This window comes from Thamnophis sirtalis, unplaced genomic scaffold (assembly GCF_051295495.1).
Source record: "Thamnophis sirtalis isolate CommonGarterSnake01/CBP01778 unplaced genomic scaffold, rThaSir2_p1.2 scaffold_2, whole genome shotgun sequence".
Taxonomy (NCBI): domain Eukaryota; kingdom Metazoa; phylum Chordata; class Lepidosauria; order Squamata; family Natricidae; genus Thamnophis; species Thamnophis sirtalis.
The window spans coordinates 155,057,625-155,083,192 of NW_028261382.1; the positions used below are offsets into that span (position 1 = coordinate 155,057,625).

General features: G+C 37.5%; 1 protein-coding gene across 1 annotated transcript in view; it reads right to left on the bottom strand.

Annotated features, from left to right (window-relative positions):
• The window catches only part of PIEZO2 (piezo type mechanosensitive ion channel component 2), a 217,105-nt gene that overhangs the window by 119,570 nt on the left and 71,967 nt on the right, over positions 1-25,568 (bottom strand). The window contains exons 3-4 of the mRNA XM_087707301.1: positions 17,500-17,625; positions 3,322-3,364 (exon numbers count right to left, since the gene is read on the bottom strand). Of these exons, the coding sequence (XP_087563427.1) occupies positions 3,322-3,364; positions 17,500-17,625 (169 nt within the window). The remainder of the gene's footprint in view (positions 1-3,321; positions 3,365-17,499; positions 17,626-25,568) is intronic.

The following is a 25,568-nucleotide window of genomic DNA, read 5'->3' on the forward strand; positions in this document are numbered from 1 at the left end:
GAGGAGAGACATGATAACAGTGTTCCAATATCTCAGGGGTTGCAACAAAGAAGAGGGAGTCAAATTATTCTCCAAGGCACCTGAGGGTAGAACAAGAAGCAATGGGTGGAAACTAATCAAGGAGAGAAGCAACTTAGAACTGAGGAGAAATTTCCTGAAAAAACAATTAATCAGTGGAACAGATTGCCTCCAGAAGTTGTGAATGCCCCAACAATGGAAGTCTTTAAGAAGATGTTGGATAGCCATTTGTCTGAAACAGTATAGGGTTTCCTGCCTAGGCAGAGGGTTGGCCTAGAAGACCTCCAAGGTCCCTTCCAACTCTGCTATTGTATTGTATTGTATTGTATTGTATTGTATGTATTGTGTCAGGAAATTGTGAAACAGATATCCGAATGAAGTCAGAGATGCTGACATGAACTTTTAATTTTATATAAATAAATATGTTTTACATCTATATTTATAGCAGTAAGATAGTCAGGAAAACAGGTGCATCATGAGGTATATCATAGAGCGCACAGAGCACCCAGAAGAAAAAGGTGGGAGAAAAGGAAATGTCCCCCTTTTCACCCATAGTAACAATCACAGCGTAAGCTGCCTCATACAGGAGCCAGCACTCTCCAACCAATCAATTATAACTGTGTGTTCTGGCTCACTGTACAACCCCACTGTTCCAACTACTAAATTTAAATATTTTAATGGTTTGTATGGCAAATGAAGAAAATAGGGTTAAACATAAAAATACTTCAAGATACAAAGAAATGAAAAGGACTTGGTCTACCCGATTGGAAATTCTATTTTACAGCCTATTGCTTAGTCTGGGTAAGTGGATTTGACTCAGAAGCAAGAGAGTTTTAGAGCATAACCTGGGGTTTAGGTAGCCTATTTTCTATGATATGATAGTATAATTTTAAGAATCATTATAATTAGAAGTGCCATATGAAACAAATGGAACAAACTGTGCCTAAATATTTCTCTGGGTGTCTCAGCCAAGAACCCATGTTATCAAACTATTTCCAGATATCCAAACAAATACACTACAAACAATTAAACCTTGGTGCCTTTGTTATAAAGACTTCCTTTCTTTAAAAATGTGTATTAAGTATACATATCACATTAAATAAGTAAACAAAAGTGCACGAGGAATAATGCTATTTGCAGGAGCAGGAATATGTGTAAATCAAGGGAGGATAGCAATAGCAAATATAGCAACAAATAAAAGACCAACCAATGTTGAGAGTAAATATAGAGGCTTATAAACAAAAATTTGATTTCCCTTTCATTATTTCTTTTAAACACATTTGTGAAACATTAACAAAAAGTTCTGAATTATTGGAAACTGGATTTGAATAAATTCTCATTTGCAAGTTTTCTTTAAACAGGGGATTATCATGCAAATCTGCTGAAATGGGAGAATAATTCTTTCTGTATTTTTTTGCCCAGTCTTCTGTCTTTTCAAAATATATTGTCATCATATACACATTTCTTTCTGGATACATGTTCCACCACTATATGTGAAAAAATTCCACATATAGGCAATGTTTACCTACTTCTTTTAAAGAATGTCTTTGTTTTACTCTATTTGACTTTTGCTTACAAATTGAAAAAAAAAAGCTCTGGTTTCAACATATTTAGCATTCAGCTATTTCTGTTCCGCCGTGCCATTTACTTGACCATAACAGTCTTATCCTTGTATTTTGAATTTGGACTGACTTTTAAAAGTTGAATCCTAGCAACGCTCCCTAGTTTTACAATATTTACATAATTGTTTTCATGGTAATTGAAACATAGTTGAGTCATCTAAATGAAGCAAATAAATGTATAAATAATCACTATTTAAATGATAGCATCGTATGATCAGGGCATTTGGTAACATACCTAAGTAGCTGAAGGGGAATCAAAACAGTCTTGAGATCAAAATGAAAAAAAGATAAATTGAAGCTGTAATGTTACATATTTAGTTGCAAATGATTCATTAAAAAATGGGATTTGCTTCTAATATAGTTGTATAAAATAGTGTTCTATTTTATTTTGTAAAAAACATTCTGGGAATGAACACAGAAAACATACATACACACTAAAAATCCAGCATTTGACCTCTAACTTCACATTATTTCTAGGCTGTGGATTTTTTTTTAAAAAAAATCCCCCCCCCATTATTATTTTTAAAAATAATTCAAGGCAGTGAATATATTTAATAGATCTTGCTCCTCCTATTTTCTCCACAACACCTTGTGTGTGATTGGCCCAGTCACCCAACCTAGCTTTCACACCTAAGTCAGGACTAGAATTCTTCGGTTAAACATACTTGTCACTTATTATATTACAATAAATTACAACCACTCCTCTAGGATTATAAAAAAAAGCAATAGTACTATCACAGATCTTTTGAAGGTATTTTAGAATATATACTGTGCTTACAAAATTGCATCCATTACATTATACACTAGGGATCCTAAATTTGGCTCTACAGATATAAGATATATATTTATTTTTTTATATACCATCAGAAAATGAACTAAAATGTGAATAATAGTTAAGGATGTTTTATTCGGAAGAGCTTATGTCCTATGACCATGCATTTAACACCATCTGTCTATCCCAGGTCCTTGGGAAGAGCTCGATAGGTGGACAAAATGCCAAATTCAGTCTAAACATCCGGTTGACTATGCAACAAACTATAATAAGCATAATTTCAAGTTCTACTTTATGTTCATGCTGGTATAGGAGAAGAACAAAGGATGAGAAATATATTGTTCTAGAATGATAACAACATGCTTCCATGATGTTACATCATGGTTTAGCATGATGTCTAAAATCAATCATTCAACCAAATTCAACATCCAACCATATTTTGAGAAGGCTATACATATTTTTTTAAGATTTGAGCCTAAAGGTTTTGATTATATTTAAGATATAACTCTCTTAATATTTTTCCTCTGTATAATTCTCATCACTTCCAGCATGTTTTTAAAAAATCATTCACCAGTGAGCAACTGCAGACGGCAAGTGTTAAAAAGGGATGGTACTTCAATCATGCAGTGAGATACACTATCTTGACTATTTTGAGCTCCCATGGAATTCCCTGTTGAAAAATATATTCTTCAGAACTATTTAGAAGTAACATTGATTCTCCATTGTTTTCCTTTTTTATATTCTTTCCTTCTTGATTTTAAATGTTAAGTTAAATCATTTTTAAAATTTAAATATACTGTATATGTCAATATTATTTAAGTAGCAAAATATATAGTGTGGCAATAAAAATCAATATGAGTTGCAAAATTCAATTTCCTTTTTAGTAAGACATAAACATCTGGTACTCACCTTTCAAATCCAATCTGCCTTAGTGCTTTTTCCCATGTCAAACCTGCAGAAAGAAAGATGTATTAAGTTTATTTTAGGTAGTTTTCATTTTTCAGTGAAGTCAAGAGACCAACTCACTGCACAAGGACATAGTTTTCAATTGATTTCCTATATTTATTTAAAAGAAAGGTTTAATATGGGTAAAAATAATTGGAATAAAAAAACACAAAATAGAAGTTAACATTTATATAGGTACAAACAGTGAACACATAATAGCAAAAACGTATAAATTTGTTAAGATTTAAAACAAAGAACAAGTTAAAGATGGTCGGACAAAATGGGCTATTAAATTTTGAATGCAATATATAGATGGACATATGTGAGACAGTGGGAAACTGGTAAGAAATTCAGACTATCCCATAACTAAAGCAAAACACTTTATAAAATTATCTGTTGGTGGTGTATGAGACCAAACAAATTATCAAAAGTGTAGAAAACTATTTCAGATACAATTTTAGAAATGTTAAAATATGATGGGACATTTTATCAGACCTGGTAGACTGGTGACAAAAGCCAAGAAATTTTGGACAAAAATTCATATGATAATGCAAAAGAACTTTCTTACTGGGATTTATGGGCAATGAATTAGAAAAGACTCATGACCAACTGTTTACTGTATATAAATGGTAACTGCAGCAAAATTGTTATATGCTCAATGTTGGAAGAACAATGAAATTCCCACAGTGGAAGAATTTCCTGAGATGACAAAGCTGACCTGTTTTATCAGAGGTAAAAAAAAAAAAAAACTTTTCTGAAACTTTATATGGACTTTTTGCTGAATGAAGAAAAGAAGAAAAAATAAAATAAATATATGATGCAATGATTTACAGATTCAAAGATTTAAAAAGATGTGGGTTAAATGAGATGCTGAAGAAATTTGCATAACAAGAGAGAGAGATTGCAATTTGTTGAAGGGAAGTTTGAAAGTCATATTTCATAAATTTTCTTCCTTTTTTCCCCTTGCATCTTTTTCTTTCTACCATCTTTCTTTTTTTTCTTTAGATTTGTCTTTTACTTTAAGAAAAATCTTCAATAAATATAAAAAATATTGTTTTCATTTTTCTATACAGCTGGCAACCTGTGTTAGCTGCTACTTAAATTCATTATTGTGGTGCAATGGTTAGAGTGCAGTACTGCAGGATACTTCTGCGGATTGACTGCAATTTGGCAGTTCAAATCTCACCAGGCTCAAGGTTGACTCAGCCTTCCATTCTTCTGAGGTGAGTAAAATGAGGACCCAAATTGTTGGGGGCAATATGCTGACTCTGTAAAAAGCTTAGAGAGGGCTGTAAAGCACTGTCAAGTGTTATATAAGTGCTATTATTATTATTTTCACAGCATAGAAATCCTGATTTTTCTTATATTGCTTAGCAATAAGATAGGCAGAAGGACCAGTTGGTATGATGGAATGATGCAATGGTGACTTCATACCAATATTCAACCAATTTAACCAATATCAACACTTGCAGTGAATGAATCACAACAGTGATTTGCTTTGGAGAACAGGAAGGACAGCCACGTAAAAACATCAGCAGCATTGGGAAAGTATAAATAGGTTCTTTCAGCAATTGCTGGAAATATATTTTCAAGACGCCAGCTTATAACTCTAGAAAAAATACCTGGATGCTACACCATTTAAATTAATCTTCTTTGCCAACTTAAGCAGAAATCAGAATACTTTTTAAAATTTTTATATTTGTTGTTTTTAGTTGTCATAATAGCAATCCACTAAAATCCAGATATCCTCCTTTGTTCCAGGCTACAATTTTTTTTTAAATCTATCCATGTTCATGTCTAGTTTCAAAATCTATACATTAAAACTCATTCCTGTACCTTTTAATTGGGCAAAACAGTGCATTAGGGGAACAATTTCTGAACCAAGCTATCTCAAATGGGCTAAGTTACAGAATATGTCCAAGGTCTGGGACACATGTTTCCTATGAAAATGAAAGCTGCAAACATTATAAATTATTTTATGACATAAAAATTATCATAAAACAGTTTATGATGTAATACAAAATGTCACAAAACATTTCCTGTGGTGATGTTTGATTGTGCTATACAATTCAACATGGGCTATTTAAGGCAGGTACAACTCTGAATGTATCCCAACCTTTCCAGTGAAGGCAATACATTCTAAGTATTGTTGAAAGACCCTGAGGAATCTGGTAAGGAAATATCTCTGATAAGAAGGATCCAATAGTTCACAAGTTGTTTAGCTGTTCACTAAAAGACTAGGAATTTCTAGTATTGATCCAGAAGATGTTTGATTTTCTTAATTGACCCTAAATTCCTGCATACATATGGGGAGACGCTGCATCTGAAAGTGGTGAAGCCAGACATAACACAACAAAGACAAACCTCAGTATAATTTTATAAAATAAAATGACATTCTATTTCAGGAAAAATTTAATGTTATTTTGAAACATACTTGTTTAGTATTAAAACAAACTATATGTTTAAATTTTTCCTTTATATTGTCAATGCAAAGAAAAAGAATGTGACTTCAAAAAATGGAAAGACATTCTAATGTCCCAAATAGCAATCCTATTTTTTTATTTGTTTGTCCCTTAAGTTTATTTCTCTTCTGTTTCTTTTCCCCCTTTCCCCCTTTTTAGTATCTTTTTGTTTACTTACTTACTTAGGCCATTATAAAAAAATGGTATTTTTCCAAAATATAGGAAAACATTGACCAGATTCATCCATAGCATTAAAAATTGTTTCTTAATCATGGTGAAATAATGCACAATCGGTTGCATTCATAGGTTATATTAAGCCAAAATTAAGTATGCTAATAATTTTCTGTGATATCGGATTCCAATCTTTGAATTAAAATGAGAAAATGTAAAAAGGTAACTCACATGTTTGCAAAACTGCTTAATGACTGCCACAACATATGACCATAATTCCTGGCTCAATTACATTTGTTGGTTAAGGACTATCTGTATGATTTTTTAAATTGGAGATAGTTATAATGTTAAAGAAAGACCCAGATCTTACCAAAGCAACATGTGTTTATATAAAAATGAAAGCAAAAGCTTGTGCACTCTTTTTTGGCCATATGGGAAGGAAGCATGGTAGCCAAAGACTCACTAAGGATAATGCATACTAAAATATGATTTGGCATAGCATATAAATGCAGTTACAGGATCATGGGTAAGTATGCTGCAGCATTATTGTGCTATGCATAGGAACTCTACACACAATGTTTTTATATACATCTAGTCCTTACTTAACAATCATTTGAAGTTATTATGATAGACTCAGAAAAAATTCTTATCACCCATCCTCAAAGTTATGATTGTCGCGCAAACATCCATAATCATGAGATCACATTCCAGATAGATCTTATTTACAACCAGTTGCAGCATCCATTGTCATGTGACCACAATTTGCACTATTGTTTTGCTCTTTTTAGAGGAAAACTTCAAGGAAAATACCCATTGAATATGCTGGATTCATTTCCCATGTGGTTTTTTTTTTAATGACCATTTAATTTGCTTAATTGCCATGGACTTGCTTAAGACCATCATAAAAATGGTTGTAAAATTGAGTCAGGTCACATGGTTAACCTACTTAACAGCCACAATAACTTATGATCAAAATCCCGGGTCTAATTATTAAGTGAAAACTATCTGTAATATAGAAAGACATAAATCTGCACACACACAATTTTTTTCCTCAAATAAACAAGTGTAGTAAAATGGAGAATTAACTCCAGAGTTCTTTTCCTAACAGTGGGAGCAACACTATAATATAATTCTATAAACTAGCCAGACTCATATTCCATCATAAATAACTAAGTTACTATATATTATAATAATTTCTGCTATAGTAGTAAATCTATATACTGTAACCTAGGAAATAAAATAAAACTGCTTATTTGTTACTGTTTTGTCTAATGACAGCCCCAGTCTTTCCTGCATCCTATCCAATTTTCCTGACAAGCATTGTGATGAGTGATGCCATATTACATTTTCATTAACTTTCATGTTTAAGAAAAATTGGCTAAACCTCTAATCTCTGAAAGATATCTAAGTAAGGAAGTAAATCAAATTTACACTTTATATAAAACAAAGCTAAAATACCAAATTAGTTCTTCCACCATCTGGTAAATGTCAAAGATATATCTGCAGATATATTATGTGTCATTGTAGATAACAATATAATGACATCACATATCCTTTTCACAACTTCCTTCTATAGTTCCTGCTATATTGATATTTGTACATTTTCTTTTTAAAAAAATAAACAAACGTGAAACAGGTAACACACACACATACAAAGGTATATACAATATAAAACATTGTAAATGCATGTTGCAAAAATTCATGATGAATTAAACTGGATCCAACTAATACTAGTATAGAATATGCAACTATATATGTGTGTGTGTGTGTGTGTGTGTGTGTGTGAGGAAATGAAATGTTAAGCATCATTTATATTATTTTAAGATGTAATATCAGAAACACTGATTTTTTTGGATGCCATTTTTTAGTACTCAAAACAGAAAATATATCAATTCAATTAAAGAACACAAGGAAAAACAATGAGGATTACATTGATTTGATCCAATATCAGGAAAATAAAACATCCTCACTGCCCCCACCCGAAAAGACAGTATACCACAGTTCATTCAGGAAAAAGAAGACTCCATTCAACAAAGTTGACTATTTATAAGAATTGTTTTACAAATTTTCTTCCACTTTGGGACTACTCCTTCAATTTTTTTTCCTTTTCCTTTTTTCATTTAGGCCAGTGGTTCTCAACCTTCCTAATGCCGCATCCTTTTAATACAGTTCCTCATGTTGTGGTGACCCCCAACCATAAAATTATTTTCTTTGCTACTATGTAACACCGGGAGCCACAAAACCTGGGTAGGTGTGGCCAGCTCAACATCACTCCCACCCAGTCACATGACATTCCCCTCCCCAGACATGCCTACCAAGGTTTCATGGCTCAGTGTTTTCTGTGGGAATAGGGTCTCTCTTCTTTCCCCCTCCCTCTCATTTCTGTTTTTCACTTTTTTCCTCTCCCTTTCTCTTCTTCCTTTCTTCCTTTCTTTCCTTCCCTTTCCCTCTTTCTTTTTCTTTCTTTCTCATTGAATATGATAGCAAATCCAAAATAAAGTTATTAATTGTAGGAAATTGCTTCTCTGTAATCTTTTCATAGTAAACTCTAGGTTGATAGAAGCTGGCAAGATTGTACTAACAGCAATAGGAACATCTTGTAACATCTTGGTCCCATATCTGTCCAGTTACTGAAAAATATTATACACGACCTATCTATAAATTCAGCATGTTCCAAAGGTGTGGGTAGTCTCTAATGGTTTGAAAGCAACTGTAATAGACCTTGAAAAGGAGCTCCTATAAAGTGCAGTTTTTTACAAAAAAGATGATACAAAAAAATGAAGAGTGAAATTGGAAATCCTTTCACAGTTTTATGTTTGGAATACCTGAACCTGTTGTCAGGTTCCAAAGGCCTAATGAAAATAGCCAAACACAGAAACAGTTTGAAAATGCAGTTTATCTTTCCTCAGCACAAACTGACCAACAAAGCACTAAGGCAATGATAAAATTGTCAGAGCTGCCATGCGGTGCTCCCCACCACCTTTTATAGTTACTTGGTAATTAGGATAAACCACACTCCCACGCTTGCGCATGCACATCACCTTGTGACCCCAAGCAAAAACCACCCGGTAATTAATCATGAATTGTTTACAGTCAGTTATCAAGAGCTTTGTAGATTTCGCAGCTGGATTGCTTGTGGAGGAAGGAAATCTGGTAAGCATGAGTCTTGGCAGCTGGCCCAGTTTTCTCCCTTGAATGGCAGTTCCGGGCCTCTGGGCTGGTTGGAGCCCCTCTACCACAGAGACAGCATCCAGGGAGCTAAAAATTCCAGTCAGTTAGGAGTCGAAGGACCCCTTCCCCCGGTTTTGTGGTATGTTTGCCATGGAATCTCGCTACCAGGTGGAGTGCCCTACAATGCTTGCTATGAACCCATGATGCCTCCGACAGGGGATAACCTTTCCATAAAACAAGGTATTGTAACCGTCCTCTGTGCCTCCTGGTATCTAGTATATCTTGCACTACATAGTGCTATTCCCCATCTACAGTAACCGGGGCTGGTGGCTGTACTGGGTCTCCTCTGATATCAGATGCCTGAATTGATTGGAGCAGGCTGCAATGGAAGACTGGATGTGTTTTTCCCGATGGGGGGGGGGAGTCTTAGCTGCACTGTGACCAGGTTAATAACTTGCACAATTGGGAAAGGCCTAATGAATTTGGGCCCAAGTTTCTTACATGAAAACGGCAGCCTGAGATATTTAGTGGAGAGGTATACCCTCTGGCATATGAAGAAAGGTCCTTGGACCTTTTGTCGGCATTCTTTTTATATCTGGCAAAAGAATGACATAATGCATCCCTCATCACTTTCCAAATTTTTTGCATCCGGGCTATCCACTCCTGCGAGGTCATGTCATCTGGGCGCACTTAAGGACACTCTGTAATTGGGACAAACTCCCCCCCCCCCCGTAGCCACATGAAATGAGGTAAACCCCATAGTTTTGTGCACTGCATTGTTATATGCAACTTCTGCAAAGGGGAGAAGTTCAGCCCAATCGGTCTGTTGATACTGGACATCACACCTTAAGTAGCGCTCCACCATCGCATTTGTTCTCTCTGCAGCACCATTGGTTCCGGGGTGGAAAGCTGTACTAAGTGCCTGTGAAGACTCCATCGCCACGAATCTGTGCCAGAACCGGGCAGTGAATCGCACTCTCCTGTCTGAAATTATTCTTTTGGGGATGCCATGGAGTCTATAAACATGGGAAATTAACAGTTTGGCCAGCTTCCTAGCAGATGGAAGGCCGGTACATGCTACAAAATTAGCCTGCTTGGAGAACAGGTCTACTATCGTCCAAATGACCTTGTTCCCTTGGCTGTCCAGTAAATCCACAATGAAGTCCATGGCTATCTGTTCCCATGGCCAAATCGGAGCTTCCACCTGGTGTAAAAGACCAGGTGGCTGCCCAGGCCGGGCCTTCATGGTAGTGCAAACAACACAACTCCTTACATATTCCTCTATGTCCCTCTTCAGAACTGGCGATTTACTAAATGCAGAATCTTCAGGAACCCAAAATGTCCAGCCAAGAGAACATTGTGGTAGCATGGCCACCCGTACCACACTTGGTACGTATAACTTCGACTCCTTCAGGCAAAGCCCTCTCATTGTGTTAATAAAGTTTGATTTTCTTGAAACCACTGGTCCATTGGGAGTGCTGCTTGGATTGCACTGGGAGGTCCTCCCCCTGGGCATACAGGATTGGTGCTGGTGGGGCCTGTTGAGTGACTAACACCCTAGGCTGGGAGGTTGGAATGATAGCCTACTAGATCCTCTCTTTTATTGTGCTATTGTGGCTTGCGGGAGAGGGCATCGGCTAAAAAGTCCAAGCCACCCAGTATATATTTTAATTGGAAGTTAAATCACCAAAAATATAAGTCCCATCTAACTTGTTTTGGCGACAATCTTTGCGGGGTCTGGAGGGCCTCCAAAGTCTAGTGGTCTGGACAGACCTCAAAGGGTATCCCTCCCCCTTCTAGTAAATGCCACATCAACAGGGCCCACTGGACCGCGAACGCCTACTTCTCCCAAATGGGCCAGTTGAATTTGTCCCTGTCAACTTCCTTGAGATGTAGGCACATGGCTGTAGGACTCCTTCATTGTTCTTTTGTAAGAGAACTGCAGCCACTGCTACATCACTGGCGTCTGCCTGAACCACAAATGGGATCTGGATGTTTCAGCACTGGCTCTTGTGCAAAAAAGGACTTCAGACGCTCAAATGCTGGCTGACACGCTATTGTCCACACTGTTTAACTGTTTAACTGTTTATTGAATCCCGAAGGACTCCGGGCGGCTTACAGAAACAGAAGTTAAGAAAAATTAAAAACAGATAAAACACAACAAATTTAAAAAGGCACAACATGCACCCAATCTAAGCAGGGATGGACCTCAATCCAGAGGTCAACAGCCCCAGGCCTGCCGTAATAGCCAGGTCTTAATAGCTTTTTGGAAGGCCATGAGAGTGGGTACCCACAACTGGGCTTCCTGGCTGAGGGTTACAGTCAGTTATCAAGAGTTTGTAGATTTTGCAGCTGGTCTGCTTGTGGAGGAAGGACATCTGGTAAGCACAAGTCTTGGCAGCTGGCCCAGTTTTCTCCCATGAATGGCAGCTCCGAGCCTTTGGGCTGGTATTCGTGGGTGAGTCAAAACAGGTAAAATGACAGTCAAAAGACAGTCCTCCTCTTTTGAATGTTTGCCAGTACAGAATTGGCCCTAATCTTTCAGGCTTCCAAAAAGGCAGTCAAGAGCCAGCTCTTTCCCCAGACCTTTGGGTTTGGATGAGCAGAGTTCCTAATCAGATGACTTATGGTACATTTTAGTTCTGGCTTACCATGTCATTGTTTTGGTTGATTTTTAATGCTGTGATTTGGGGCGGGGGGATTTTGCATTTGTTATTGATTATTTTTATACATCGCCCAGATGATCTTACCTGAGTTGAATGAACATATAAAAACCTTACCTAAATAAATAAACATGATATATAAATTCAAAGGGGCAAGGCTTCAATTGCATTCTACAATTGCCACCTTCCCTATGGTTTTTAGCTCCCCTCCCTTAGTGCATATCACTGAGATGAACCACAATTCAGTTTTTTTGAAAAAAAATGTTATGTATCGCATAGGAAAAAAATGGAAGAGACAGAGACTGTTACTTATATGGTTCTTCTGAATAGCTTATATTATATATGGAAATGGAAATTCTTTTAAAACAGGGATAATATTTTATAATATAAAATATGCCTATAAACAACTACAGATGGCAGAAAATAATGCAACTCAACCAACAAGAAAAATAAAATATTTTCTAGAGAAAGAAGGTAAAATTTTAGCAACATGGACAGAGCAATAGTTAACAGAAAAAATCCTACACACTATTAGGCTCATACTAATGGCTCATGAAAAACCCATTATTATTTCAAGAACAGAAATATAGTGAATACTCCCTTCTGAACTATTATGAAGTTATAGTTGGCATGAAATTAAACAGAACCTTTGATTCATACTTAAAAAGCATTTTTAGAAGTGTCTGTTTCCTGAAACATAGTTTTAACAGCTTGCTATAGTGATACCATGATGCAACTTAATTTGAAACAAAAGGGATTTTCAATCAAGATATTTGCTGCCAAAGTTGCTGTAACTAAAATTTAAATATAAAAATTAGTATATCTAGAAAGACTGCCACAAATTTCAAGAAATCATAAAACTTTATACATTCACAGACATTCTACTTTCCACTGGAAATCAACGAGCAGACTTAAAAATAAGATATCAATGCCTTACATCAACTAATAAAAATGCCAATATGATAACAAATCTGCCTTTATGCCACAATAAAATTTTAGAGTACATACTTATTGTCAAAATTTATTAAATCTCCCTTGTTTTCTCAAAACTGTCACAGATTAGAACTGGAAATAACACACAGGTCTAACTGGGCCACTTGCATAAAACAGTTCTCATGCTTAACAAATTTTGAATTATTTAACAGTCTCATTTAACTTTAAATTTTCACGTTGATTATTCAGCTTTCAAATTATATAAATTTGCAAAGAACATTGTGCCCCTTTTCAATTTAACATTCTGAAAAAAATATTCATTACACTTTGACAAGCCTATCAATTCAAATTCTACAACCATATCATCATAATTGAACTACATCCCAGAATAAATTCCAAAGTAATTGTAAACATCTAATGCTCTAAATCCAGAGGAGGAAAAAATCTGCCTTCTGCTGCTTTAGGCTTCTGGATTAAGATGCAACTTAAATCTTTTCCATCTTCAACGGCATTACATGAGAATTAGAATCGTAGAGTGAGAAAGGACCGTTTAGGCCAGAGGGTGGAGAACTATGGGCCTTTTATGACTTGTGGACTTCAACTCCTAGAATTTCTGAACCAGCATGGTCATAAGGTCCCAAGTCATAAAAGGGCCATGGTTCCCCACCCCTGGTTTATGTTATCCAAATGTCCAGTAACCATTCAATAAGAGTTTAAAATAAAACATTCTAAATAAACAACTGCTTGAATAAAGTACCTTCGGTGAAGGAAAGACTATTCATTAAGATCATGTTCCTAATGTTAAGTCATTTTTCTAATATATATCCTTCCTATAAGTTAAATATATTGTTCTGTATCATGTCCTCTGAAGTGAGAGATAACAAGTCTTATATGCAGATATAACAAAGCATATTGAATATATGTATGTATGTATGTATGTATGTATGTATGTATGTATGTATGTGTGTGTGTTTTATTTGTGCTGATAAATAAATAAAGGAAGACTAGTATAGATCTATTTCAAGCTATTTAGCTCTCATCAGCTAGCCATATCCTTACTGGGATTCGAACCTGTGCTGTATGGCATCTTAGGCAAACGACTTAGCCATTATGCCACAGGTCTCCTCCTTATCACCTGAAGCCAGGGAAAAAGGTATATATTTAGTGTCACAACCCCTGGTAAGCCCCAATTATGGGAGGAAGCTAACTGCTTCCATCATCTGTCAATCGGTTCGTCACAAGAGTCCATCACGACAGAAACCCAATATTTTTACTGTTGCCTTTGTTATATTTGTGTTATATATATATATATATATATATATATATATATATATATATATATATATATATATATATATATATATATATATATATATATATATATATATATATATATATATATATATATATATATATATATATATATATATATATATATAATTTAAAGTCACAACCCCTGGTATGCCCAAATATGGGAGGAAGGTCACACTTCCACTCTCTGTCTTTGGCTCGTCACAAGAGACCATCCAGACAGAAACCCAATATTTTTTTTACTGTTGCCTTTTTGTTACATTTGTTATATTTATGCTGATAAATAAATAAAGGGAGACTAGTATAGATCTATTTCAAGCTATTTAGCTCTCATCAGCTAGCCACACCCTTGGGTTCGATTCCCAACAAGGGTGTGGCTAGCTGATGAGAGCTAAATAGCTTGAAATAGATCTATACTAGTCTCCCTTTATTTATTTATCAGCATAAATATAAATATAAATAATATAAATATAAATATAAATGTAAATGTAAATGTAAATGTAAATGTAAATGTAAATGTAAATGTAAATGTAAATGTAAATATAAATAATATAAATATAAATATAAATATAAATATAAATATAAATATAAAAAAATATAAATATAAATATAAATATAAATATAAATATAAAAAAATATAAATATAAATATAAATATAAATATAAATATAAATATAAAAAATATAAATATAAATATAAATATAAATATAAATATAAATATAAATATAAATATAAATATAAATATAAATATAAATATAAATATAAATATAAATATAAATATAAATATAAATATAAATATAAATATAAATATAAATATAAATATAAATATAAATATAAATATAAATATAAATATAAATATAAATATAAATATAAATATAAATATAAATATAAATATAAATATATAATGGTGGGTTTCAATTTATTTAACTACTAGTTCGCTCATCTGCTCGTGAGTTTGCTTGTGAGTTTGTGCAGAAGCATCTGGGCAGGTGGGCTGAGCCTCCTGCTGCCACTGCCACTATTGATTCACTTGATCCAGGACGAATCAACAGAAACCCACCTCTGGAATATAATAATATAACTTTCGCTTTGATTTTTGCATTTTTCTTATCCTCATTTGATTTTTATTATCATCAGTTTATTTGGGATGATTGGTGACAGAAATCTACCTATTTATCTACTCAAATTTGCATGCTTTCAAACTGCTAAATTGGCAGGAGCTGGGGCAAGGATGGGATCTTACCTTGTCGCATAGCACTCAAACCTGTGTTGCCGGCTTTCCAGCCAACAAGCCCAGCATTTTAACCGCTGAGCCACGATGCTGCCCTCTATGTTGCCTTGACTTGCTTGAATTTTGCTTGTTTGAAGTTTGAATACACTTTATAATAAATTTAAAAAGTATACTTTAATAAATTTTAAAAGTTTTTATCATTGCAAATAGATCCACATGTAGAAAATAGTTCTAGAAATGGAAAACTGATAGGAATCATTAACATCTTTTTTTAAAGTATTTATTTTTTTCCCTTTCTTCCTTTATTTTAAAACAGCTTTTCTTCTACAGGCACATTTTGGGCATTACATAGGTTTTTCATGAGTTACTGTAGGGTTCAGGGATGGATAAACTTTGGATGAGCAAGGGTTGCACTTAGGCTACAAACTAAGTAAAGCTATTTTACATATATAGGTGGGTTGTGGTTTCAGTGGTAACTTGGCTGAAATTTGTTGCAGTATGCAATATGCAAGTTATGCAGTAACTTGGTTGAAATTTATTGTAGTACTAATTGCAGTATGTCTATTGTTAAAACTTGAAAAACAGCATAGTATTTCTATTTCTTACTTCAGATTGGTTTGTTGATTGATGACCAGATGGGATCCAAGAGTGATTTAAAAAGGCCAATTCTGAAGACTGCATATTGCCCACTGCTGGAAAATCGATTTTTTAAAATAATTTAGTAATTAGTAATTTAATATATTTGTATGCCGTCCAATCCTGTAGGACTCTGGACGGCTTACAGAAACAGATAAAAATTAAAAAATTAGGAATAAAAAAGATACAATTTTTAAAAAAACCACATACATTCAGTCTAGGTGGGGCTGGAACATTGTTCAACAGCCCCAGGCCTGCCATACAGCCAGGTTTTGGTGGCTTTTCGGAAGGCCGAGAGAGTTGAAAGGGTCCGGATCTCTACGGGTAGATCGTTCCACAGGGCCAGAGCAGCTACAGAGAAGGCTCTCCCCCGAGGGGCCGCCAGCCGGCATTGTGCGGCCGACGGCACCCGGAGGAGGCCCAACCTGTGAGATCTTATTGGTCATTGGGAGGTATAATAATCTTATTATGAGAATCACAATAGGAAGATAATTTTGTGAATGGTAGTATTCAAAATTATTTTCACATTGTGAATGATACTTGTTGATTAACTGGATAACACATTCAATATATGAGGAAATATAATGATCCATCTAATGTTTATTTTGAATTCAGAAAATTCCTAAAGATGGTTCAAAGTCCCACAACAACAGAAGCCATTCATTTCCAAAACATACTTTATTAACAAAATATCTGAAATTTCTTGATTCAGCATTCTGCCCTTTCTCCATAATTAATTTTGAGACTTAGTCCTTTTGTAAGTCAGACACTTACTGAAATTGCTCTTCTCTTAATTTTTTTCTCCTCTGATTTTCTGGTTGTCATCTTTGTAAATTCTGGATTAATAAGCAAAGTATTACACAAGTATAAGATTTCTAGCATCATCAATACATATTTCACTCTAAACATTAAGAAGAGACCTGCATATACAGAAAAGTATTTGGAAAATTTTATTTGGTACAAGAAATTGCTACCAAAATTTAGCCCCATTGCCACAAGTAAAATGAAATAAAACTCAGGTTATGTATAATTTTAGCTGGGAGTTTTCTACTATGCAACATTTACAACAGTTTATACTAAGAAAAATAGATGGGCTAAGTCAGAGCCTGGTAACACGTTTGTATTGTCCAAAACTTATTAATATCTGTAGGGTATGGTTAAAATAAGTCATGATGGAAGCTTGGTTTTTATATGCATAGCTATCTTGATTTTCATAAAAATATCCTATGACACATGTGCTAAAACCCCTCCAGAATTGTAGGATCCCTCAAATATACGTATGTATCAGGATTACATGAAGGAAAAGTTGCATCATTGTTTTATTAGCACAGGTTTACATTCAAAATTAGGTTAGGGGACATTGTATAGAAAAACTTTACAAAATAGGAAGAAACTCATTTAAAAAAAAAACAATAACATAATTTTAAAATTATAACAAACCAAAATACTATTTTACTAAATTGGAAAATAAAACTATCATTTTTTAAATTGATTCACATATTCATATTTCAGTATGCTTCCCACATAAGCTATGTAAAATATTAAATTAAAAAGATTATACTCACAGTTATAATTAGGTTGAATAGTTTTTGCAGCTTCAAGGCTGGCTATTGTGATTTGAAAGATGATGTGCACAAGCAGAAATGTTAAACTCATGAAACACAAGGATTTTAATAACCGCCCTGTATGCCCTGAAAGATATAAAACACAATTCAAAATAATTTAACATGATAAAAGGTCTGTGGTAGACAAGATAGCAGCTAACTGTATTATGTGTGAAATTCTCTTGCTTGTGGTTTTGTTTTTAATCTATATTTACTAGTCTAATTGTTTTTAATTGTTTTTGTAATATATTTTATTTCTAGATGTTATTTTATGTTGCCCAGAATCAATTTGTTTGAAATGGGCAACCATATTAATTGGCAAATAGATTTGACAAATAAATAAATTGAATTAAAAAGCACACAATAAAATCATAGATATTACAGTACATGCTATCACAATGTATTGTGCCAAACTTCATGAAATAGAAATTTAGAGATAAAGTTGGGGGGGGGGGGGATTTCACAACCACATGTCAACTAAAATATATTAAAAGACTAGAATATAAATTAAAATGACTTAAGAAATTATTTTGCTAACACAAAGCAAATATTAGCTTCTACTTATTGTTCACAGTATTCAAAATACATTCAAACAATTTATCGCTTATCTACAAATTTCACTGGAAATCAACCAAGCATATAAACTAAATATTCAGTAGGACTGGTGATCTCCAGATGACATTGTTCAATAAACTCACATATATCTGAATACTATAGGTATAGTATAGATGCATTTTTATAAATATTATAATGATGAATATATAAATAAATTTTAAAACAAAGAAATATTTTGACTACTGCCACTGTCCAGTGTTATTCATCAATACTCTTCCTGAACAGAATAGGTTGCAAAGGTGTTTTTACACCATTGTAAGTTCAAATATTTAAGGAGGCAGTTATTAAGCAAGATTAAGGCAGTTATTGCTACAGAGATTCCTAGATTCTCATATCAACTACTATAACAGCATCCCAAAGTCATTTGATTGCCACTTGGGTTCTTCTCAGCCAGCCCACATTTACTACTGTTGCAGAGGCCCCAGTCATGTGACCTAATTTGCATACATACTTCCCAAGTGGATTCCAACAAAAGAGTTACTAGAGAAGATGGAAATAAAATTGTAAGTCATGGACATGATGTCTTGTTAACAACCCAATGATTCATTTAATAAATAAGAAAGAGACATAATACATCCATTGCAGTTATATTATTATTATTTGCTTAGCAATCATGGAGCTTAGTGACAGAGTTGCTGATCTCTGTGGTTGATAAGCAAGAACTACCTGTGCAGCTTACAACTACTCTTCTTGGTTTAAAGCAAGAAATAGCAAAGTAAATGCAAAATATTTAGATGCATTAAATGAGGAAAAAGTATCTAAATTATATACTATTGGCAGCAACAACAACCATTATTAACAATACACAATGAAGCAACAACTGTTGCACTGTTTGGGGACTGGCAACAGTTATTATTATTATTATTGCAACCAAGCCGCATATTTATAAAGTGATATTTACAAAATACTCACATATTCAAAACAATGTCTATTATCTCGAGTTTCTGAGATGCATAATTTTTTTCTCCACATGTGTGAAATAAGTAGAGGTAGGTAAATGGCATAAAATATAATAAATAAATAAATGAAAGAGAAGGGCCTCTGATCTACATTGGGACCTGAGCAGACAGGAAATCTTTTAAGCTTACAGTAGAAACCCAGATAGACCAGCATGCTAAATAACAAAATAATATGTGCAGCCTAATCGCTACTTTAGAAGGATGAAAATCCATCATGCTATGAAAATGGTCTAAGTTGCATATAGCTTACTTTTTTTGAAAAATTGTTATTCATCTAGGTGTAACTTAAAAGTAACTTAACAGAAACTTACAACATGAAGTCAAATACAACATGATTATATAATGTGTGGAAGGAGTATACAGTCTACATGAATTGATATAATGACATAAAGTTAGTACCAATGGTTTTTTATTTAAATATTAGTCAGCATTATGAATAGGAAATGAAAGGCTAAAGGAAAGAGTCTGTTCAGTCAAACAAATAAGCAAAAAAATAACAAATTTTTACAAGCTGCAGTCCTACACAAGCAGAAATGAACATTCATATTTGATTTGTTTCCAAGTTACCTTGAATATGATCAAGCTGCAATTTACCAAAGAAATGGGAGATTCTGTGTCAAATAGCCTAGCATTTCCAACTTAGGTAGCATAAATCAGTTTCAACACAATTTTGCTTTAAATCTTGTGAATGAGTGCGTTTATAAATTGCCATGGAGCTCTCCATTTTTAAGAGGAAACATAACAGCGGTGGGAAATGGGATTTAGAGGACAAGTTAAATAAACAGAATCATTACTTGGGTAGATAGAAGCTGTATCTTCCCCTAACTAAAATTAAGCACAGTTGGCTAAAAGCACATGGGATAAAAAAAACGAGCTTCCTCCAACTGAAAATCCTTAGTAACACCACCTGTCATTCTTTGTTCTTTGGGATTAATATTTCTGGAAGTTCAAAGATGAGCATATGGTAGGTTTGATTTATACTGCCTGGTTTTGAGTAGGATAAGAATACCGTAATCAATCAGTGGAGTATTCTCCTTGACTATATCACACTGGCTTTACTAATTATTTGAGCACTGCAGGCAGGCAATAGGAGAAACAGTGGCCACTGATTTTGAGGGAAGAAATATGTGCACATCAAAGCAAGAAGTAGATAATGATGTTGTAGCTAGGGATATTCCACTTTCCTCAAAATCTTTGAGAAATGCCACAAAACAATTAAAGTGTATGAATGATCCATATATAGGCAAAATCTGTGAGCATGAAAAGTACCGTATATACTCGAGTATAGGCCGACCCGAATATAAGCCGAGGCACCTAATTTTACCACAAAAAACTGGAAAAGTTATTGACTCGAGTATAAGCCTAGGGTGGGAAATGTAGCAGCTACCGGTAAATTTCAAAAATAAAAATAGATACCAATAATGTTTTTGAATATTTATTTCAAAGAAAAACAGTAAACTAGCGGTGTATTCAATGAAATACTTCACTCACCTCATGATGCTGATGTCCCGCTGTGATGATGATGTCCCGTGCAGCCGCGGGAGCGATGTCCCGCCTCCTATGACACACGGCACAGTGATTCCTATCATTGGATCACTGTACCAGAGGAGGTGGGACATCGCTATGTGGCTGCTTGCCATAACAAGGAGGAGGTGGGACATCGTTGCAGAGCGGCAGGAGGGGGAGGAAGGGGAATCGTAAGACAGCCCTGCATTACATTAGAACGTGAGGAGGGGGGATGGTGCGGTGCGCGCTGCGCGGCAAACTGACACAGAGGGAGGGGAAACTCACAGGGGCACTGGGCCATTCACGAGTGTCACCCAGCGGCATGGCCCCGCCCCTTTTTCTCCTCCATTTCGGGCAAATTTTTCACTGACTCGAGTATAAGCCGAGGCGGCTTTTTTCAGCCCAAAAAGTGGGCTGAAAAACTAGGCTTATACTTGAGTATATACAGTAAACAGGATTTGCAGACTTAATAGGTTCATAGGAATCTCAAAGAAGTGTGTCCCCCACCAAATATTTTCTGCATCTTCCCAAGAACACCAAACATAAATCACTAAACAATGATTACACTGGAATCAAACTGGGACCAAGCCAAGTAAGAGGGTGATATAGGCAGAATATAGTATGCAGAAGTGCAAGTATATATTAAAAATAAAAAAGTTCTTTTTCCCATCTAGAAAATTAAAAACTCCAAATTCTATCAAAGAGCAAATCCAGAATAAAGAAGAATAGAACAATAAATTTGCTTATTTGGCCCTTCACAGTTCAGAGCATATCACAAAGGCCAGAGTTGCACTCATAAATTGACAACTATAGAATCTAGTGGGGGATGAAGTAACTCTGCAAAGATTTCATTGTAAATGCGTCTTGTATATTAAAACAGAACAATGTATTAATTTAAAAAGGATTTGAATGACAATCTATAGTCAGTGCACTGCTATAATGAGGTAAAATCATTTTAAGAAATCATATTTTATACTTTTGGATTATGTGTATTAAATACAATGCCTGAAGACTGACATAAAACTTATCTAAATATATTCACTTAATTGCAATCAGAATAATTCTGTTTCATAGGTAAAATGATGCCATAGGCAATCAAATGTTACATTAAAAGCTAACAAGGAGGTAATGCATGGTGGAATAAACAAAACTTGTATTTCAGTTTCAAAAAAAGAGACAATATATTTTTTGTGCTTGTTTCTGCTGAATATAAATAAATTGGCAAAGAAGCATCCACTAATTATATGAAATATTTCAGGGGGGCTTTGGAAAATTCCGGCACTGCCACAGCTTTAGCTATTATATGGATTGGCTCAATTGAGTTTGACTACTCTCATTCAAGAATCAGTTCCCTGAAGACAGTTCGTTCTTCAGAAGCACAAGAAATCTACCATTCAAAAAATGGGAGTGATATATCCTGTCCCCAGGGAATATGAGATTCTAAAGAATTGTACAAACAACTTTGACTCTCCAGGAGGGTCCTGGGGATGTCCGGAATTCGAGGGACCCGAGGAGCCCAGACCTTGGCGGGGGTCGCCGTTTTTGGGCGACCCCGGACTGTACAACTTCGGAGGTCTGTTTTACCTGCTGTTTTGTCTGCTGGGAGCGGCCTGCGTTATTCGGCGGTGGGGGGCGGCGGCGTTATGTCGGCGTCTCCCAGCGCCTTAACCGATTTCATCGGGCCTGAAAGGGAGAGAGAACCAGCTCAGACTGAACCAGCTGAACCAGCCCAGACCTTTGCGGGGGTCGCTGCTTCTGGGCGACCCCGGACTGCACAACTTTGGTGGTCTGAAAGCCGTGAGCTGCTTGCATTACTCGGTGGGGGGGGCGGCGCCACGTTTGCTACAACGGCAGCGTTTTTCGGCGATCTAGGCGATTTCATCGTGCCTATTGAGCTACCTCACTGGGGCTTTGTAAGACCATTATTGCTCTGGAGGGAGAGAGGACGAATTGAACTAATGTGGGGTCTGAGCAGATTGGATGGGCGATTTTCTCTTTTGATGTTGCATCGGCCCCTCCGGACAGCTGCCCTTACTATCCAGCCTCACTTTCCTTCCAGCATCGCCTCCTCCCTCCCTTGCCCCTGCTCGGTCAAGTGGCCCTCTGGACGCATTTTACTCTTTGCCCTCCCTGGTTGCGGTGAGGCTTTTCCCTGCGTCTTCCATCTACCATCTGACGCCCCCCTACTGTGGCATTTTAACCCTTGCCCACCTTTGGTCACAGACTTTGGATTTTCAGCCCCGCTAGCTCAGTTCCATCTGGCTTTAAACATTATTAACACGACCACCTGCTACCATCTCTGGGACTATATCTGGGGCATCGCTTGTGGAAGAAGAAGACCCCCTGTTTTCCCCAATTGTTCCGGACTCTTTGGACCTATTCAGACCTGTAAAAAAGGGGGACGTGAGTTACGCCCCTGTATACCCTCTCTGGACCAGAACTGGACGCTAATTATTATTGAGAGCCAATTGGCTCTGCCTGGACTCGCACCCTAATCAACTGCGCAATCCACTTTTTCTCTCTTTTCTCTACCTCTTCTTTTCTTACTTTGTATGGGATATGTTAGTGGTATGTATGTAATTGAATGAATGATCCCACTTTTTATTGCCATTATTGTTGTATTTTTATGTTTTTAACTTACGTGGGAATTGTTTGGGAGAGCGTTTGAGTATGTATGATTCGGAGGGCCTGCCGGGAGTGGCGGGGGCGATGGGGGTGGTTGAGGGGACCAGCGACACAGGAGAGGGTCGGGGTATTGCGGTCGTAACAGGGAGGGGCAGATACGGCGGGGACTTTAGGGCAGGCCATTACCGGGGAAGGAGGGTTCGCTACATTGCAGAGATCCCTCCTTCCGGCCCTAGGAGTCCCACTCCAAGACCAGATGGCGTGAGTAGTCAGGACCCTGGTCTCAGGCTGTTGTCGCTAAATGCCAGGTCTGTTGTCCATAAAGCTCCTCTCGTCCGGGACTTAATTTTAGACGAGAGGGCAGACCTGGCATGTATTACTGAGACCTGGCTGGGCCCAGAGGGAGGAGTCCCCCTTGTAGAACTGTGCCCAGAAGGATTTCAGGTGCTGCATCAGCCTAGAGCCCAGGGAAGGGGTGGAGGTGTGGCCGCCGTTATCCGGGAGTCGTTAGTTCCTCGTAGGGTCCCTGCTCCGGAGATTGTCGGGTGTGAGTCTTTGCTGTTAAAGTTGGACCTCAAGGGTCAAGTGGGTCTGCTGCTAACGTACCTGCCTCCCAACAGCGTTGCAGCAGCCCTCCCCTCGCTCCTCGAGTCGGTAGCCGAGCTGGCAATTGAGTTCCCTAGGCTGATGGTCCTGGGGGACTTCAATTTGCCGTCGCTCGGTGAAAGCTCTGACGGGGCGCAGGAGTTCATGGCTTCCATGACAGCCATGGGCTTGACCCAAGTAATTCGAGGCCCAACCCATTCAGCGGGACACATGCTTGACCTCGTATTTCTCTCGGAGCAGTGGATTTGTGATCTTGGTCTGAGGGGGAGTGACATCATACCCCTGTCGTGGTCAGACCACTGCCTACTGAGGCTCGACTTCCGGAGGCCAAACCCCCACTGTAGGGAGGAGGAACCGACCAGGTGGTTCCGCCCCAGGCGTCTTATGGAGCCGTTAAGGTTCCAGACAGAGCTTGGGGTTATTCCTGACACTCTCGCCCACAGTCCGGTGGAGACTCTGACTGCTGCGTGGCACTCGGCAGCGTCGGAGGCCCTCGACCGGATTGCGCCACTGCGGCCCCTCCGAGACAGCGGATCCCGGAGACCCCCTTGGTTTACCGAGGAGCTCCGGGAGATGAAGCGCCGGAGGAGATGCCTAGAGCACCGTTGGAGGTCCGACAAGTCCGAATCGAACCGAGCAATGGTAACCACCTGCACCAGGGAATACACCAGGGCACTCAGGGCAGCAAAAAGATCATACATAGCCACCCTGGTTGCATCCGCTGAGTCCCGTCCGGCCGCCCTGTTTAGGGTAACCCGCTCCCTACTGAACAAAAGGGAGGCGGGGGAACCCTTGCAGGGCAGAGCCGAAGAATATGCCCAATTTCTAGCGGACAAAATTGCTCGGTTTCGGTCGGACTTGGACTCCATTCCTGCAGTTCCAGCCGAGACACTGGGGGACCAAGTAGAACAGCTCTGGGTTGAGTTTCAGGATGTTACCCTCGGGGATGTGGACAAGGCCATGAGAGCTGTAAGTACCTCCACCTGTGCTTTGGATCCGTGTCCCTCATGGTTGGTCAGGGACTGCAGTGAGGTGACACGAGGCTGGATCCAGGCGGTTGTGACCGCCTCCCTTCGGGAGGGGAACTTCCCCGCCGCACTGAAAGCGGCGGTGGTGAGACCCCTCCTGAAGAAACCATCTTTGGATCCGGCTGTCCTTAATAGTTATCGCCCTGTCTCCAACCTTCCCTTTCTGGGAAAGGTTGTCGAGAAGGTGGTGGCCTTTCAGCTCCAACGGTCCTTGGAGGAAGCAAACTACCTAGACCCCTTCCAGTCAGGCTTCAGACCCGGCTACAGCACAGAAACCGCTTTGGTCGCATTGATGGATGATCTTTGGAGAGCCAGAGATGAAGGACATCCCTCCATCCTGGTCCTCCTTGACCTCTCAGCGGCTTTCGATACCGTCGACCATGGTATCCTTCTGCGACGACTGCGGGAGGTGGGAGTGGGAGGCACCGTGTTACGGTGGTTCTCCTCCTACCTCTCGGACAGGTCGCAGTCGGTGTTAGTGGGGGGGCAGAGATCGTCCCCTAGGCCCCTAAATTATGGGGTGCCTCAGGGGTCGGTCTTATCCCCCCTACTATTCAACATCTACATGAAACCGCTGGGAGAGATCATCCGCAGGCACGGGATCAGATACCATCAATATGCGGACGATACTCAATTGTATCTGTCCGCCCCGTGCCAACTCAATGAAGCGGTGGATGTGGTGAGCCGGGGT